The 19,374-nt window shown below is 42.3% G+C and overlaps 1 protein-coding gene across 1 annotated transcript in view; it reads left to right on the top strand.

The window, feature by feature from the left end:
* Positions 1-2,779: 2,779 nt before the first annotated feature.
* The window catches only part of CLMP (CXADR like membrane protein), a 41,279-nt gene continuing 24,684 nt past the window's right edge, over positions 2,780-19,374 (top strand). The window contains exon 1 of the mRNA XM_009807823.2: positions 2,780-2,856. Coding sequence (XP_009806125.2) covers positions 2,829-2,856 — 28 coding nt within the window. The 5' untranslated portion in view covers positions 2,780-2,828. The remainder of the gene's footprint in view (positions 2,857-19,374) is intronic.

Below are 19,374 nucleotides of genomic sequence, written 5' to 3'. Positions count from 1 at the left end.
CTTGCCATAATAGGTATGAACACCAGAGGGAGAATCCCCACCGAACCCCAAAGCATAACTTGCTCTTGAGGAGCTTGCTGAAGGGGCTGAATGTAATGTGAGAACAGGCTGTGGAATGGCTTCTCTGAGATGATAAAGAGGAGATTTTGCATGCATGGCTTCCTCTTCAATTTTCCACATCCCCCCTCCTCCATGTACATCCCTCAAACATCCTAGCTCTGTGGATTTCAGTGGAGGCTGGGCAGCGAGCGCAGGGTGACAACACTTCTGTCTTGGTTTCTGATGCATTGATTCTATTAAAGCAAAGCAGCACGCTGGGTATTTACAGCATAGTTCGGGACATCTTCTGTCAGACTCGTAATGCAGAGAGACAAGCTTAGTGCTGCTTGGCTTCTGGAGAGCGGGGGAAGGGATTAAATGCACTTTTCTCCATTGATTTATGTCCTGTACTGAAAATCAATGATGTTCTCTCAAATCCACTCAACTGTTTGAAAACCAGCAGTCTGTTTGGTCAAGTGTGTGGCGAAAAGTTGTCAAGGAATCTGCTCTTAAGATATGGGTAGATGGGATAGACACAGCTGCTCTGTAGGAACTGTTATATTCACCCGATAATGATTGCTTTTGTATCATCAGTCTATATTAGTTGAATATGCTGTTTAAAACATTTTTTCACTGTTACAGACAGAACAGCTGTTTTGGAGAGGAGGAGCCAAATGCTGGTTTTGTTTCCATTTGAGGGTGGGAGCAGCAAATGAAACTAATGAAACAGGATGCAGAGGGATAATTTTTATCTATGTTATTTCTCTCTGATGGGATCTACCTGAATCTAGGGTCTGATTTTGTCCAGGGCAGCAGTGTTTCTTGACTTCCAGTAAATGCTTGAAAAGCTTGTACTATAATGAAGAGCTAAGGTACTGAAGTCCTATAGATCTTCTAAGCATAGTGCCCCTCGTTGTGGACTTCACAAAGATTGCTGTATTTGTTTTCATCCCTGAAGAGGGAGAGCAGCATACTGTCCTGATTTTACAAGGGAGGTATTTGGAAACTACATGTAGATGGGGTTACACAGGGAGCTAACGAGACAGCTTGAAACTGAAGTCTGAGGTCTCAAACCACATGTTGGCAGCCTTGCACACGGCCTGCTCTTTCTCTTAGGTCTTAGAAATACTTTCATAAGTGTTCCTAAGGGAAAGGATTTTTGTTCTGTCTTCCAAAGCTTTCCTTCGGCCCCAAGTTGCACAAAATGGATAAATTTGTTCAATTTGCGGTCAGCTGTGTATGATGGACATTTATTTGTGAGTATGCCTATTTTTTAGAAAAATATGCAGTTGCTGCTCATGTAGATGCACCTTAGGAGATTTAAGCTTACTCGCTGGGGTCCTGGTATCTGTATAGCTGTGGCAATGCCCAGATCAGCACAGGATAGCCACCCAAATGCTTACTCAGCTTCTTGAATGGTTCTACAGCCACTGTAGTGTTTCAGGTAGCCTGTTAATTTCTGTTAATGCCCAAGTAGGCCAGCTGAAAGTGCTTTTTGCTTTTCTGAAAAGCAGATGTAACCTAGGGCATATGGATGTAAAGGTGCAAGCATGACCTGTAAAGTGCAATAGATCAGAGAAGTTGTGTATATGCACACATGTAAAACATAACGGTTTCCATGGCCTTGCTGCGAGCAGCAAGATTTATACGTGTTTCACTAAAGAATAAAAAAGTTCTGTTCTGGCTGGTTCAGCTCAGATGGTCAAAGTCATCTTCTGTGAACTCTACTCCCTACCACATTTGAGCCACCTTCCAGAAACTGAGAGGTTTGTCTTCACTGCTGTGATGGCAGAAATGGAATGGAGTATCTGAGCTAGTTTTTAAAACTTGCTAACTGCACTAGGGTGCAGCTGAAGATGGGCTGTAAAGGTCTCTCGGGCTGGCTTAAAATGGCCGTTGGAAGTGAGCTCTAAGTCGCATCCCCCACCAGCCACTAAATGTAGACAACCAATGTCTGCTTGATTTGGCTTTTTCTCTTGTCAGTGAAGCACAGATAAAATGCATAATTAAATCAATTTTGAGGAATTTTTTCTCTCCTAGAAACTCAAAGAAAACCATGAAGCAAATGGACAAAGTCTTCCAGTAAGCCTAAAAGCTCTATTTCTGCAATTTACTAGCTACAAAAGAGAATAAAGATAATGTATATATGTGAGTGTGTTTATCATTCTGAAGAGCATGTGTGCTTTTTTCCGAGAGTCTCTCTCTAGCCCTTGAGTGATGAATCTGATTTTTTTCCATGCTGGATTTTTACTGCCTCCAAACTTAACCATTTTGACACTAGAGAAATCCTCTTGTTTTTCCTCCAAAGGTGTGTATATATATTATTGCTAGAAATTAGCTCTACCTCACCCACATGACTGGTCTTCACTATTAATCCCAGCTGATGTTAGGGAGGGGCTCTTCTGGGAGGCAGCCATGTGGTGAGCATTGAGCACAGTGTTTTCCCCTGCTTCTCTCCTTTTCTTTTCAGACTAGCGAAATTGTTCTGTGCTGCCGTATATGTGAACTCCTTGCTGCACTGCCTCTGTCTCTTCTTTTCCAGAAACTCAAGGGCCTGAATTACCAACTGCAGAGATTTAAAAGCTCTACTGAATCTGGACGGAATATGGACAAGGAGATTGAATAGCAGAAGGGAAGAAAGAGTGAAGTTGGTTATTTTTCTGGCACATGGATGCAATTATACTCAGTGCATTCCAGAGGCGTTCCTTTGAATCCTGTGCAGGTTTGCCTGCTGTTCCTGGGAGAAAGGAAGAAAAAGGGAGGAAAAGTCCCTCTTACTTGGAGGCGGAATGTCTGCACTTTCAATTCTCTTTTTAGGTAGGTTGGCTTTTTGGTGGTGTTTAGTGTTTTTAATCAAACTTCCATGCGCCCTCTCTGCATGACTGAAATTAATTTCTGATGAGCTAGAGAAAGGACTTCGTAAAGAAAAAACTTTTATGGAAAAGTGTTGTTTGGGTTCTGATGCTTTTCTTGTTGCTTTATTTATTAGCAGATTGATAGCCAGAGATCTTTTAATATCTGGATTCATTTTTTAGAAGTCGTGGTTAAACAGACTCCTTTCGGAATGTATGTTTCTTGTTTAAAGAGGGCAGTGCTTTTAAGCAATGAACTAGCGAGGGGCTTGAACCTCTTTGGCAAAACAAGGTGAACAAAATGTCTTTGTTTCAGGCATAGTGTCAAATTTGTTTAACTCTGTTTTGATTTGCTTGGGCATTTAACGTTCAGATTTTAAAATAAAAAGGCATTATTGTTTCCAATTGATGCCTAAGATTAGAAACAGATGTGTTGAAGTGCAAGAGGGAGGAGTTGGGGGGAAAAGGATGGGAGAAGGGAGATAAAGGGGGAAGGCAAGAAATGGGAAGAAAGAGGGCTGCTAAAAGAAGGGAAAGAAAAGAGGTAGAGGTTAGCTGTTGAATAGGAGAGGAGCAGAGAAGGGGAAAGGAGATATTAAAGGAAGGGGAGAGTGAAGGCAGAAGAGCTGAAGAGAGCTGTTTTGTTAAAGCCGTAGCCTATGGAGAAAAGAGTTTGCAGCCCTGGTGTCTTTGAGGGGGCTTGCCTACAAGACTGACTCAGAAGCAGCCTGGGTTTCTGCATTTCCAGAGGCACCGTAATGTGATGAGTGAGCTTCTGTCTCCGTTCTGCTCACCAGATCATGCTGACAGGCAGGCAGCTTTGAAATCTGGTGTGGCTAGGCAAAGGCTGTGATTCCTGGGTCCTCCTGTCCCCTGGGAACATGGGTACAGGTGTGAAAAAGTGAGTTGGTCTTTGATTCCCTGGGAAGAGTTGAGCCCCACAGGGTGGTGGACTGATGTGGCTGGGCAGAGGCAGAATAGAGTTTTTGGACAGCTATAAAAAAAAGTTGCAGGGGACAGCCCTGTTTCTTAAGCCTCACAGGTGTGGAACGTGGACTAGGCAGATACCTAGGTAGCATGAGTTTTTGCTGTAGGGATTGCTGTTAGCAAAGGTTTTATCTGTAGGAGTGTGACAGGAGGCTTGAACATGCTGCGGAATCTGTGGGGGACTGCAGGCAGCAGTTTGTCCCCCCAGCACATCTGCCTTGGCCATTTGTGTCTCAATACGGAGACAGTGTTTAACGAAGACTCCAGGAGATGAGGCAGCAAGGTTAGGATAAACAGCCAGGCTTCTGCCAGAGGTGTCTGGGCTGGGTTAGCCCTGCAGAAATGGCCAGGAAAGCTGCTTGGTGGAAATTAGGAGACAAAGGTACGTTGCTTACCTCACTGATGGACACAAATGGGAACTGCAGTCTTTGATCCGCCAAAACTATTCAGCTGCTGAATATTCCTGTATGTTGAAGGCTTGGAGCAAAAGGAAATAAGCTGTTGCCAGAGAAAAGGTGCTTTTGGCTGTAATGTAATGACAACTTACCTTTGCATGACTAGCGCTGCTTTTATCTATAAAACACAATGGGCTTTATCATCATTATTCTTACGTCTTTGGCATCTAGGCATCTCCACTATGCTAATAATATATAAACACAAAACAAAAGACAGTCCTGGCCCTCAACAGCTTATGCCCTCACCCATGAGTTGAGTTTCTCAGCCTCTCTGTGGGAGTTGACCAAGCACTGGTGAGGGGAGGATAAGTGCCTCCCCAAAGCTCACAGCTAAACCTGGAATTTCGTTTACATTAGTCATTGAACTGCCCCTTGTCTTGCCCCTGATTTTCCTGTCTTGTCAACAGATAACTTGGTCTTTCTGCTCTGTGTCTAGCTTAATTCACCAATACTAGAAGTGTGTTCCAGGGAGAAGTAATGAAGTATTGTGTTTCCCTGTTCCTAGATGGTCCTGAAAACAAGGAGGCTAGGGAGTCTCTTTTACTAGCTAGAGAAAGTCTAATTGATTTTCTGCAGTAAAAAGGTATAGAAGTGCCAAAAATGGCTTGCTTTTCTTGCTGACAAAGTGAAAGGCAAGTGTGGAAAAAAGGGTTTAGAGAAGCCAAACAAACTTGAAAGGACGGTTGCCTGGTTGGGGTTTTCATTATTAAACATACTAATAGCATGGCTAATATACACAGTCCTTGTCTTCTACACTGTTTACCTCTCTGGGGCAAGTGAACAGCTGTGTGAGGAGACAGGAAACAGAGGCCAATTAGTTTTAAGAAGACTTTTAAAACAAGACAAGATGAAAGACTTTCCTAAGTGTGGGCAAGAGCATGACCATGCTTACTTCCCTAATAAAGGCTAGGTAAATGAAGCAGGAAGGAGTGAGGAGTGGAAGGTGATGCATGGTAATATGTGTGCCTACATGTAAGTGTTTGGAACATCTGATTTTCTTCTCAGTCCACAGCTGGTCAAAATTGTTTCAAAGTCCTTGAGTAACACACTGCACTCTTAAAAATCAAAATGGCAATTTCTAAGGGAAATATCTGTGATTCTTCACTTCTGAGTGTAAAAACTTCATAACAGAATGTTGCATTTCTCAGCCAGTACAAAAATAGTAAATGCTTTCATGTAAATGTTTTACTGAATTGGTTTAAATTTTCAGGTGCTGGAAGTCTCCTTTGCCTTCTGTCACCCCCTCCAAGTCTATTTTGAATGTTCTCAATGAGCCTTCCATTAAAGTAAAAAGCTAATTTTATTGTAATCAAATGCGTTCGCATGGATAATGCTTGTATGCCTGGCTTTGACACTGGTGTTACATGCTTTTTCTTCACTTGTTGGCTAGTGTGTGTGCTCTGCCCTTCGGAAACCGATGGGTTCAAGATCCAAAGTAGTTCCTGTGCCAAGCCAAATCAGTCATCCAGCTTTCTGGTGTCCTGCTGTTGGCAGTGAATCTCTACATTAGTGTTAGGGGTTGCTCACCACAATGCACATTTAGTCTGGCTTGTGATCATCTGACAAAGGTGTGTTTAGTGTGTTAGAATCAGTATGTTATACAGTGGTGATGTTGCTAGAGTGGGTGCAGCTGTAATAGCAAAAGTGCCTTTTGTACCGATGTAGCTGAGCTCTGCCCTCTAAGCTCTGAGGTCAATGACTCTCTTACAGCACCGCCCCAGGGGTATACAGTTGCTGCATTGAACACCAAGACTCTGATTGTCTCACTGCACTGGGAAAAAGGTTATGGTGCAGATCCTTCCAGTGCCTCTTGGCATGAGCAATTGGGTCTGACAGCATGCATTTGCCTAGGTATTCACCAGGCTTCTAGCTTGAAAATCGGTGATGATATGGAAGCGGCTCTGCAGCATTCAGCAGCAGTAGGTCAGCCTGGGGCTGTGCTCTAGTATACAGACTCTGGCCTTCTCTCCTGCTTTAAGAGCACAGGCAACCTGCAGTGTGCCCTATCACATCTCCTTGAGATCCTTCTCCTGAAACCCTTGCAAGGCTACACTTGAGCAAAGCCAAGAACCACTGCAATGTTATTTAAAAAAAAAAAAGCACTCCTGTTCCCAGTGAGGTTACTGGGAAGTTTTACATTTTAATGGAATGCTTCTGCCTGGAACTAGTAAAAAGCAAGGGAGGCTTTTTTAAGCAACCTGAAAACTAAGCTGATGGGTCTTATTTCTGCTGATTTTCCAGGTGTTTCCCAAATTTCTCAGCAATAACTAACAGTATATAATACACTTGCTATTTCCTAGTTTTCTCATGGCTCCTTCTGTTGCCTTTGCCTGTTAGTTTTATGGTGTACTTAGAAACTTGGTGGGACAAGGATTTTGCCCCCATGTTTTTACAGCATGTAAAAACAAAGCCTTGGTTCAGGTGTGGAATACAAAAAGAAAAATCTGTAGCTGTGAAAAGGGATTTTATGTGTGATTTTGCTGCGTGGATTTCATTTTCTCTGTGTGTCCTTGGATTCTGAAGGAATGCAGGTAACTTCTTGGTGTATTTAGCTTGAAAGACTATTCTCCCAAGGACAGCCTCATATAATTGATAATTGACAATTCATTTCTGTCATGAAAACTCCAAAAGCAGTCCACAAAACATCAACTGTATGCAAGATTCAGCCTGTTACTGTAGTGTGAACTTAGTTCTAGCACAGAGCAAAGAGCTCTTTAATAGAACACTACTCTAGGAATACCTAAGAAAAGGGGAGCGAAGAAAAGCAGTGTATCCATTTGGCACTCCATGGGGAATTCAAAGGAGCTAGACGTAATTGAATTGCTATCTGGCAGGATGTCAGGGTTAACACTCCTTGTGAGATGCTAAAATTCTTCTAAAGCCAGGGATGGTTTGCATCAAATATTTTCTGTCAAGACACTTGATGAGAAATGGCCTATTTTTCTCTAGTAGTGCTTTATTTTATATGAAATAGTTTGGATTTTTAGCATCTAAAAAAAAAAGTTTGTTTTGTGGTTTTTTTAATGCTTTCTGTTTTTTCCTTTTTACCATGAGGAAAAAAAGGGGAAAAAAGGTAACCTTCCAGAGTGAGGAAAAGCAGTATGCCAAAGTTGAGTTGAAATTCTGAAGATGAATTCATTTTATGGGAAATAGAGCCAGGGCAGGAGGGGAGGCAACTTTTCTGAATTTCCTAATGAAAACAACTGGTGTTTTGCCTTTGTGCCTACGCAGGACCTTGTCTCCTCCATGTAGAATTAGTGGTCTGTTTCTGTGGGGTGCTCTGGCCCACTTCAGAACGACACTTTGTATAAGAGCAGCACAAGCTTCCCAGAAATGTCATTGCACAACTGGCTTGGAGATATCCTGATGTTTATCCTCAGGATCACAACAAACGCCCCTGTTTTCCTCAAGGCAAATACAGGGCTTTATAGGGAACTTAGCAGGTTTGCAGTCTGGGATTTGTATGAGTTTTCACGAACTGCCTGAAAAGAAATGTAAACAGTCTTTCTGACAAAGCCTTGTGTGTATTTGAAAAATCTTTTTGTGTAAGTGTGCTTGCTATACCATACTAAATCATTGGTACTAGACACACACTTGCAATCAAGTGGGGTGCCTTAGTCAAACTATACCTTAGATTTCTAGCTAAATCAGTCCCCTGTGTTAGCAATCATTGCTTGTGTAGGTGTAATGTATTTTATACATTGCAGAGAAAGCTTGGCTTATGTGCACACAATTTTGTGCATATCTTGCATGCACTAATGTGTTACAAAAGAGGCTACTTTGGGTGCAGTGGGAACTTCGCGGTGCCCTGTCCAAAAGATGAATGGGTCTTTTTTTTTTCCCCCAAAGCTGTTTCTTCATCTGTTTTTAGAAATGGTTAGTTTACAGAAGCAGCCCAGCAAAAAGCCAAGGGTGAAGTCAGGTCACTGAGGTCTGTGAATAGATACTCAAATGACAGGATAGTGGAGAATGCAGAAATAGCTGTGCAGGAAGCACAACAATGGAAAATGTGCAAAATTAGGGAAGGTCATTTCAACAGAAGTGAGGAGGGTGAATTTCTATCTTGTTCATCTCTTAGAGTGTCTTCTCCCTTCAGTCTGCTTCTTCAGTATTGCTGAGTGGAATAACAGACCACCCCTCCCAGCCAGGGGTTCAAACCTTGCTTAAAACATGCTTTTTCCCTGGGCAGAATACAGAGAAGGTGTATTCAGTAGTGACTGGGAGCTCTAGCAGTGGGTTAGCAACCCAGAATAAAGCTGGTCCTTTTTCCCAGAAGCTCACTGTCTAAGTACTAGAAAATGCAACTGGGCAATATGAGGAGGATGGGTACTGCCCTGCCTCAGCAAAGCACCATTGCTATGCTTTTCTCAAGCCACTTTTTTGGTACGTCGGTTTCATCATTTGACTCATTAGGTAGTTCTAGCTTTTCTTTGCAACAAGTTGCAAAGAGGGCTGAGCAATTGTAAGATGCATCGAAGGTGATGAATGTGATAGAAGATCGTGAAACAAGTCCCATCCTCATCTGCTCCTTCACCTTCTCTAGGAAAGCATTTGGCAGTTTAAAAAGGCAAATGTTGCTACTCAGCATTTCTCTTAATGGGCCAGACCCAGATTCATGATGTCAGAATTGCTGTCCTACAAGAATCAATAGACATTACGGTATATTTTCAGTCTGTCTCTTCTCCTGTGTAGCTGACATCCATTTTTGTGGCTGGAAAATGAGTATGAAACCTTAGTGTATGTGACTTATTCCTGACTGATGAGGTAGAAAGGTTGAAGTTCAGCTTAGTGCCTGCAGTTTAATTGCCTTTGGTAGAAAAAGGTCAGTGAAAATTTTGTTGTGCTTATAATATGCACTGGCAGAAGAGAGGCTGCTCTCCTGGAAACAGTCTTTTGAAATGGAGCGTGCATAGTTAGAGGCAACTGATGACCATGACTAGGCTGCATTTGGTCTACCATAATATTGCACTGTTGCTTCTTTTGTAGCATGCTTTGTGATAAGTGTCACACTTGTATAAAGATTTGGGGAACTCATTTAGTCTAGCAGGTCCATATTGAGTAGAGAAGTATATAAAGCGCATCTAACAGGAGGAAGCAAGGCATGGGTGGGTGCACACTGCCTAAAGGCAAGGTAGCAGTTATGTTGCATGTCTAGAACCCTTGCAGCTCTGACTTAAAGCCATTTTCCTTTTAATTTATTGTCAAACATGGGTAGAAGTAGTGATGGGCAGATTATTGACAAGCAGCTGAATTCATCAGCTATGGTTTATCAAGCTGAGGTCTTTGAGCTGCCATCTGGAGAGATGTCTTCTAAGCAATGGGAAGGCTTGACTTATCCTTACTTCGTAGTGAGATACTTGATAAAGTATTAATGGCTTTTTAGTACCAATGTGCTGAGAAATGTCACTCATGGTGTGAATGACTGCTGTGTTACCAGAAGAGCCCTCACAGAAAGGAAATTCTGGGCTGTGTGTGTTTAGTCTCTGAATTACTTTATTCTGAATATGAAAGAGGAAAATCTAGTCCTTCTAGCTAGCACATACCTGTGGAGTAATCACTCGTAGTTAAGATATCCTGTGCTGAGCTGCTTGGCAGAGCAGAACCTGGAAGCTAGCTACACTAAATGGTAGGTGGGAGTCCCCTGTCCTTGTCTGTGCCTTTTGATAAAGGGGAATATTTTTATGTCTGTCTTAAAGCATGTGCAGCAGCATTCACTCGAATTGAACTGCTCCTTATAATCTTTTAATTAGCAGCAGTTGCATAGTAACTCTCACAATATTGTACTCTCAGTGGAAATGCCTCTCAAAGGCTGCTTTGTAGAGGGAAATGGTATACTTTGCAGGAGTATCTGGGTAAAACAAAAAGCAACAACTGAGAAAAGCATTAGGGAGCGGTCAATGCATGGGCTGGGAATCTGGATGCAGTTCCCTGCTCTGTTCTAGATCTTGGCAAGTCACGTTGATACCTCTGTAGCTCTTTTCCCATTGCATTGTGCCTTTTACACTTTGGCTATTTAGACAGTAAAGAGACTGTCTTTCTCTATGTGCCTGGATGGCAGTTAGTACTAACTGGACTGGTAAGAGGCCTTTCCAGAACTACAGCATGGAAAAAAGAGCGGCTCCATTCCCTTCCCCTCTTTGTGGCTCAGCAAAAAAAAATCGAAATTAGGTGGTTTTCCAGTATTTGGAATATTTGAGATGCATGCTGGCTGAGTCTCATAGCTCAGACTGCTTAGGCTGTTTTTTGTTTCTTAAAGGCTTGATAAAATTTTAAAGGCCATAGAAATGATTAATATAGATATGAACCTTTATCTGTAGGGTAGGGCTGCAGAGTGTCAGGAAATGGTGGGGTGGTTTTGTGTGCACGGGGGAAGTCTTTCATATAATATAGCAAGCCTTGAATATTGAACTAGAACAGTCAGGCACTTCTTTTTTTGTTTAAAAAAAAATATTGCAGGGTTTTCAACCTTGAAGGCAAATCACTTTATGACTTCATTGTTTAAATTTAGGTTTTGTTTTGCAGGGGGATCGTTAGACTTGAAGCAAAAGCCTTGTAGCCCAGGGACTGTCACTTCTGATTACTTCCAGTGACACTTCCAATTATTTCCAATCACAATTCCAGGGACAAGAGGAAAAAGGAGCCACATTCTCCAACATCAGGGCTTTTTTCTGAACAAAGGACCATTTATCAAACCTCTGCAGAAAAAAGGTACAGAGCCAGATTTGAAACTCTGTTGTGGTAGGGTAATTCCAGAGCAAATCTGCTGAAGTGAGACTTGAGGCTGGCAGGGTGCTGGGAATCCTGCTGTAGATCCTGCCGTGTTGAGTAATATTAAGGAAATTGCTTCATCTTCCCCAGGCATTAACTGGCACTAGAACTCATTTCAGTGCAGCAACATGCAGCTTCAGTGAATGTCTGCTAAATGCTCTGTGGGTCTTGTAAGACATGATCATGCAAAAGTACTGCTCATGGAAAGCAAAGAGCTTAGTGTGCTCAAAATGGGAACCAAGTGTCTGCCGAGGGAACTTGACTGACTTCTAGGTACATGAAATGAAGAATTTGGTGCAGTGTGTTTTATCCAGTGGTGAGCCTATGAGCTATTGTGTCCTTCAAAAAATGAAACAAGATATGATTGCCAGTGGAAGCTGGAGCACTACCTAATTTTCAGGTGTCTCTGGTAGCATTACTTCAGACTGCTGAAGTGTAAGAACAGTCTTAAAATGGTGTCACAGCTTTCAATCACACTTAGTGAAGCCTTTCATTCCCTTAGTCGTACTGCACTAGGCTGTGAGTGAAGCTGGGCCTGCTGAGTGTAGGGGTTATTATTAGCAACTGCTTGCTTTATAGTAGTTCTTAAAGGCCCCAGCTAAGATCAGGGCTCTGCAAACACTGGGGAGACTGTTTTACGTTGGACTAATAGATGATGAGCAGCAGACCTGGTCTGACATTAGGAACCAGTTATTAAGGAAACTCAGTCAATTTACAATGGGAGTTGTATACTGGACCTGAGCAGGTTTTGAAAGCAGCATCAAATGAATGCTTATGGTGACTGAGGATCCATGACCCTCTACTTTTAAAATGGGAATGATATGTATCAGTGATCTGGCCAAATGAAGTTCTGGTGATTACTTATTACTGCCATAAATCCCCTGTTGTTGTTCCTCAAGTGGTGGTAGTGGTCCTCATTTTCGTGTGTTTATTCTGGTCTGCCTAGGGTTGGATGTCACTGAGAGCTGCCTGTGCCAGCTTCATCTGTTTTACTGTAAGGGAAGACTAGTGGGTCTTTTTGTAGAACTGATGCTGCTGTAACATACAAACACTGGGCACTAATACAAAACACTATTTGCCCCTTGAGCACAAAGCAGACCACATACATTTCCTCAGCAAAGTTCAGAAATTCAATTCCATGTGAGCAATTTGGCATTATTCTTGTTCTGAGACCTTCAAAGTATTCCTGGTCATCGGCTTTGACGTTTTTGTGGCGTTTTCTGTTTTGATGCCTGGAGGAGGTCAATTCCATTGTAAGCACCTATCACAGAATGTGACTGAGGTGGCACTTGCAGAGAGCTTGGTGCTAATCCCCTAGGAGTCTCAGCATTTCACATTAGGAACTGTTTTACCGAATCCATCCAGTCTGGATGGATGTTTCTGCAGTACAGCTTTGTCTTGTTCTGATGTGGTCTGTGCTGTGGGCAAACGCCCTCTTCGTTTCCATTGTTTCAAGCTCTTGCTTGGAGACAAAGGGAATTTCAACCAGACAAAACATAGCTTTTGTATTGACAAATGCTGTGATTTTTTTTAAAATTTATTTTCCGAAGTGGAATTTTAAGCAATTGTGAGTGCTTTCTGGTCAAAGCAGCATTCAGGATGTCTAGATTCCATTCTTGGTTTGGCCAGTGACTCAGTGATTTAGTAATTCAGGCTCCATTTTTAAGTGCCTGTTAGTTTTGAGTGTCTCCATTTCAAGTGTTATAAAGGGTCAGTACTTCTGAAGATGCAAGTCTAGGGACTCAGGAGCTTGGGTATACCAACTATGTGTTGTCAGGTGTCCTTTAAGCATTCAAAGTCTTGGGGGTGCATTTGGTTTCAACTGCTTTGTGCCTCAGCTGCTGTTCTGCAGAGTAAGTGTAAGAGCGCTCACAAGTGTAGCAACCTTTCCCTCGTGAGCTGTAAAATGCTATGAAATCACTGTAGAAATGGAGCTGCAAAAGTCCGATGTGATAGTCTGTTAAGACATGTCAGGCACTAGTTTAATGGGTGAAGATAATGTTGCAGTTCAGGAGCCTTCCCATCAGTGCCACTCAGTGTGGCAAATGGATCCCATCTTATCTGGGTTTGTCAGAGCTCTTTCCATTTAGCCTAAGGCTATCCCTGGAGTAAACGGCAGAGACAATTCTGCAGCTGTTAATTCAGACCCAATATGACCTGGTGCAAGAGAAGTTCTAAACTCTGAGCTCCTCTGCTCTGGAGCTAATGATCCTGCATTGCACAATACTTTTCCCTCTAATTACTTGATCTTGCATCTTTTTCCTATTTAGTAATGCCCTGGGCGTGTTGCTTCCATTGTGGGATAGCAATGAATACATACCCATTAGTAAAAGCCATTGAATGAAGAGGAGGCTGCAGTGTTTCTTTTTCAAGTTGTCAGCCAGCATCTTCCCCTGCCCCATATCCTCTTCTGTGAAAGCACCAGAAGAGAGGAGGAAAGCCAAAACCAGAATGCGAGTGGAACAAACTGGGCCTTCCTGCACCAGACAGAAGTATTTAGGATGATATTTTCTGGGTTGTAAGCACCCTGAGGCAGGGACTGTTTCTTTGCCTGTTTGCACTGGTCCCTGCAACACTGCAGACTTGAAAGCTTGCATAGCAATCCAGAATGTCTTACACCTAGCTTTCTTCCTGCTTGCTGTCTAAACAAGCCAGGCACCAAGTTAACATCTATTCATGTAATTCTAGAGCATAAATTAATGCAGTGAGAAGGCAGAAAAGTTGGGAACCCAAGATACTCAGACATCTGAACACCCATTCAAATGGGGTCCTGCGGGTGCTTACTTATTGAGGGCTTATGTAAATAGGGCTTGTTCTGGCCAGCTCAGAAAGCAGTATCTGCTAGCAAGTTTATTATACTTTGCTAATGGTCCTGACTGCTGAGCGGCCATGTAGTGTGCAGTTAGGATTACTGGACTTCTCAGCATCTTTGCATTTTAGCACATTAAAGCCACAGAAGAAAATGTAACAGCAACCTATCTTACAGGCGTATCTGAGAAAGCTTTGAGATATTCTGATATACACGCAGTGACAGGGATTTTCAGGCAGTCTTGTACAAAGAACTCTGTCCCTCTTCAAAGGTAAAGTTAGAAGGAAGTTGAGGGCAGTGTTGAAGATTGCTAGAGTATATTGGAGGATTTCATCATTGTAAGGGTAACCCCTTGCATTCATTTTAATCACTTGAGTAAAATCTCTCTTCCAGAAAGACAGCCAGGCTTGGTTTGAAGGTCTCAGGTGATAAAAATCTCCCATCAGCTTGTCACAAAGATTATACATCTTCTGAATAACTTGAATATTTCTGGTTTCAGTTCTTATAATGTCTCTCCTCTCTATTTTTCCTGAGCTCCTTGTGCTTTTTATTTAATGGTGGCTTGGCTAGCAGAAGAGATTTTGTGTAGCATGGAGCAGACTTGTGCTACACTGAGGGTGCTGTGCACCACACGTTTCTGCCAAGTGCTCAGGACTAATTTAGAGTTTTATGTGTTAGGCCTTGAACACAGATCCTTTAGAAACCTTTTTGAAAGCATGGTACCTAGGCATTTTCAAAAATATCTTAGTTACTTTAATCAGTCCTCTCATAGAAAGATACATTTAAATCTAGGAAATCATAAATACTGTTCTTCAGGTATGTTCTTACATTGGTTTTCTTGGCCCCCAGAACAACTTGTACACTAGTATTTTAAAAGGAATTAAAATGTTGCTTAGATTCATTCTCTCCTTATTTGCCCCTCACCTTCTCCTTAGAAACATCTTTAAGATGGGGAGAAGAGTTGATTACTCATGCATATAGAAGGAGTTTTTAAACTAGCCAGTTAGACAATATCACAGAATGATAGGGGTTGGAAGGGACCTCTGGAGATCATCTAGTCCAACCCCCCAGCCAGAGCAGGTTCACCTAGAACAGATTGCACAGGAATGTGTCCAGGTGAGTTTGTGTATCTTGAGAGAAGGAGACTCCACAACCTCTCTGGGCAGCCTGTTCCAGTGCTCTACCACCCTCAAAGTAAAGAAGTTCCTCCTCATGTTTAGATGGAACTTCCTATGACCAAGTTTGTGCCTGTTACCTCTCATCCTGTCACTGGGCACCACTGAAAAAAGACTGGCCCCATCCTCCTGGCACCCTCCTCTTAAGTATTTATAAGCATTAATAAGATCCCCCCTCAGTCTTCTCTTCTCCAGAATCCTTTGAATGCAAATACTTTTTATCACTTTGCAGTGGCATATGACATCTAAGAACCTTGCCCCTTTTTGTACCACTCCTGCCTGTCTTCCCTCCTTACAGTGCAGAGTTGCAGCCTCTCCCATGCCATGTGGTGCAAAACCATGTGTGCAGCATGCTTTGCTTCTGGCTATAGCTTTCCTTTTAGCCCCTGTCCTCAGGGTTGTCCTCTCAATACTTCCTTTGCTGCAACCATGTGCATGGAAAACCTAGCCTACCCAGAAAAATAGCAACTTCAATAGCTGCTGGCATCCTTCATTCCAATGATATGCTTTGAGTATGCTGAAGCTCTTTTAACTCTGGATGCATATCTTGTGGTTTTGGGCTTCATAAGCCTTTGATGGGGCCTGGGATGTTTGCTGTAAATCTCCAGATTCTGGCAGTGTCACAGCACTGAAAGCACCTGATGTAGTGAGTCTGGCACAGGAACATCTTCAGCCCTTGGAAGGGAAATCAATTTCCTGTTTCTGCATGGGAGGAGCTTATTCAGGGGGGAATTGGCACTGCTCTTCCATCCTTGCTGCTGATTTAAATGCTTCTTCATTTTTTATGATGATCTTGTATAAGCAGAATGGAAGGAAAAAAAAAAGTCCACTAAAAAGGCAAATAAATTCTGTTTTTTCTAAAGCATCTGTATTGGAGCTGAGCTCACGCAATACTCTCTTCTTGAAAAGATATCTTTTAGCACCCTTTCAGTATGGCTCTGCCTGGTAGTATGATCTAATTGCCCTGGATTTAGGAGGTTTGTGACATTCTTGACTTTTACTGAGTATGCCCAAGTCTCTTCATCCCTTTATGCCTTAATGTCCCAGTTAGTATCATTTTTTTTGTGACACTGGGCCATGAATGCTTGAGTTCATGGAGGGGAGACAGTGTGTGGTCTCCTTGTTACTAAAAATCTTATAATCTTATCAGCAAGTGAAGAGTGCATGATGGGGTGGAGGCTGTCAAAGGCTCTGTCTGGCTAAGGTCTGTAAGTAGCCAGGTTTAGACTGGGTCTGAGTTACAGGAGGAAAGGACAGTAGTAGCTGTATATTCCTGATCTTGAGAGAACAGCCCTGCTCATTGCTTTAAATCATTCTGGGGGTTTATTTTTCTGTGTCAGCACTGTCAGAGCCTATAATCCTCAACCAAAAGAGGCCATCCTGCCCTACCAAGAGAAGGGCTTAAAGTGAGGAATCCCCTTCAGCAAGGATGTGGCAAGCAGACTGACAATGTAAAAGAAAGGAAAAATATCCTGAGCTAATATGCATAAAATTAGATCCTGATTATGATGCAGAATTAAAAACAAAACATGAAGAATTCCCCTAGTACAGGGAGCTGGTGGGGCCCCACAATGGGCAGCACTTACTGCCAACCATGCATTATAACAACAGTAATTGAGCAGGTAATGATTATGCATGCTTTATAAGCACCCACCATCAGTTATGTTCATACTGCGCAGACAGGGAAGACTCGATGTAGCAATAAATGTTATTTCTGCAGACATTTTAAATAGCAGTCACTCTTCATATATTCTCTACACCCCGCTCCGATCCAGAAGTAGTACATAATATATGAACATTTAGAGTAGATACCAGGGAAAATGTCTTAGGCAGCTGTGAGAGATTAAAGATACTGGAACGTTAGACTTGCATCAGTCCTGAGCTGTGCTATGAATGTGGAGACAGGTTGGCCCTATGGGCAGAGGACTCTGTTCATTATCTGGCTTTCAGGTCCCCTGGAAGACTGAGCAAGACACTGCCCTTGTGCTTCAGGTGGAGATATAGACTTCCTGTAAGAAGTACAGTGTGACTAATGCATGGAAAATGGCATATAAAACTTGGTAGTAGCTTTATAGCTGTAGCTATATAGATATCAGCAAAAGCACATATTCCTGCCTTCCCATCTCTTCTCCTTACAATTCTGACTCTCTGTAAGGAGAAGAGATGGGAAGGCAGAAATCTGTATTTTTGCTTCCAGTTCCAGTGGTGACTCTGTAGTCTATTGGAATGAAAACTTTTTGCTGGTAAGGTTCAGATCTGTTGTTCATTAACTTGTCTCATCTCAACTGTAATCCCAGTAGGTGGTTTTACAAGTCCTTTTGGAGCCTTGGTTTCCCCATCTGTAAAAAGGGAAATGTCTCATATAGTGTGGTTTATGGTCTTCAGACAGAACAATGTGGAGTATTGGTAAATAGTTTGATTATGGTTTTTATCAGCCTTCCTTTTCCAAAGAGCTTATAGCTGCTGTCTGTTTGCATTTGTATTTCATGCCACTGGGATGTAACTGTGCTCTGACAGACAGAGCCAGCTCTTTCAGCATTTAGGGAGGAAGAGTTTGAAATCTTCAGGAGCCATACAAGTCCTTACTTCCATTCTTTGTAAATTTTGTAGGAAATACACTCAGCCTTACTTCCTAAAAGAGGAAATGCTTGAGTCCTGTCTCCTGTGTTTAGAATAAACAGAATCCAGATAATTTAATCTAAAAGGAAAATGTTCTTTTGAGGATAAACAACCTGAATAAAACATTTCTGAGCAAACCCATGACAATGCCCCTCCGCTTGCACCATCCCCCCCAAACAACAGTTTCTATCCTGAAGGATGCCAGAAGCAGCTGGCTGATCAAGGGAATTGGTGTCACCACAAACCAGACTGTAAATCTCACTCAGGATACCCTGTTATGTCTGCTCTGATCGTGCTGGTACCTATAATCATCCCAAATGATCCTTGCAGATCAATCGGGACCCTACAAGTGGGCACATCTTATTTGGCTTATTCTGCATAAATGTCAAATAAGACCCATTGCCTGGCAGATGGATACTTTGGTTTCGTTTCCAGATGTTAATGAGGGCCAGATGCAGAGACTTGTGTGGTCTGGGCCGATGAACTGCTGTTATCTACAGTATGGAGCCATTTGATGTTTTTTCCCTTCTACTAGGCATACATAATTAACTATTTTCAGTGTAATGAAGCTGTTGCAACTTTTCCTTTTGCTGAGCTTGCTGGGCTGAAAAAACAGAGGAGGCAGAAGCTGGGAGGGTAAACTCAGGCTTGAAACAGGGAGATGAGGGATGTGTATCTCCTGTCACTCTAGATACAGCAACCAAAGAGCAAATAGACATGTTAATTGTCAGTGCAAGATTCACACATTAAAACTGTTTCCCAGACAGAATGCCAGCATCTAATAAGCATGTGTTACAGAATAAGAGGTACAATAAGGGTTAGGATACCCATTTAGCTTGTTATCTTGTTTCCAGTTATTATTAGGAAGCTGGTCTGAGGGAAAGAATATAGGAACAGAGTAAAAAAGGGACTTTTCCCCTGCCAGATTTTTCCTGATATTTATAGTCAGCAAATGGATAATGTACTCATCTAGCCATACTTCCTACAGTAGCCTATAGGTCTGCCATGGTTATTCATGCCTTTGATTCAGTTCTGTGAGCTGTCACAATTGCATCAGACTCTGACAGATGCCTTGGAAACTCTACAGTAACCCTCATAAGTATTTCACTTCTCTTACACAGATTCAGCCAGTGAGTCGGACTCCTCCTGCCTGAGAGCAAACATGGAAATACGGAGCTAGGAATTACTGGACCAGATGAGACTGGCAGTTTATCTAAATGACTGTTTCCGTCCAAAATGGTCCAGTATCAGATGGAGATAGAAGAAAACACATAACTTGGGTTGTATGTGGAATCACATGCTTATATGGGAGACTTATGGCTGAATATTAGGCAGTTAGGGAAAATTATGTATTTATATACTTGAAGTAATAAATCTAATGTAACTTGTGATTGAGCCTTTTAAATATCTAATGTGTACCTGAATAGAAGTTAAGCACTTTGAATCTATTTTCTAGTAGCCAGATGCTCCATTTCTTAATGTGCATTCCTGAACAAAATGGTTCTTCTGCCTTTGCCAGTCTGTAATATTACAACACTAGGTGCTTACCATCATGTCTTCTCACCAAGGGTGAATAGCCACTAATGATGCCAGTTTCAGAAATAGTAGTCTCTGCCCTGTGGGACTAGACCTTTCCAGAAAGAAAAGGTGGAAGTCTGTTTAAAGGACTG

This window comes from Gavia stellata, chromosome 26, assembly GCF_030936135.1.
Source record: "Gavia stellata isolate bGavSte3 chromosome 26, bGavSte3.hap2, whole genome shotgun sequence".
Classification (NCBI taxonomy): domain Eukaryota; kingdom Metazoa; phylum Chordata; class Aves; order Gaviiformes; family Gaviidae; genus Gavia; species Gavia stellata.
This window is presented reverse-complemented; position numbering and strand designations above follow the sequence as displayed.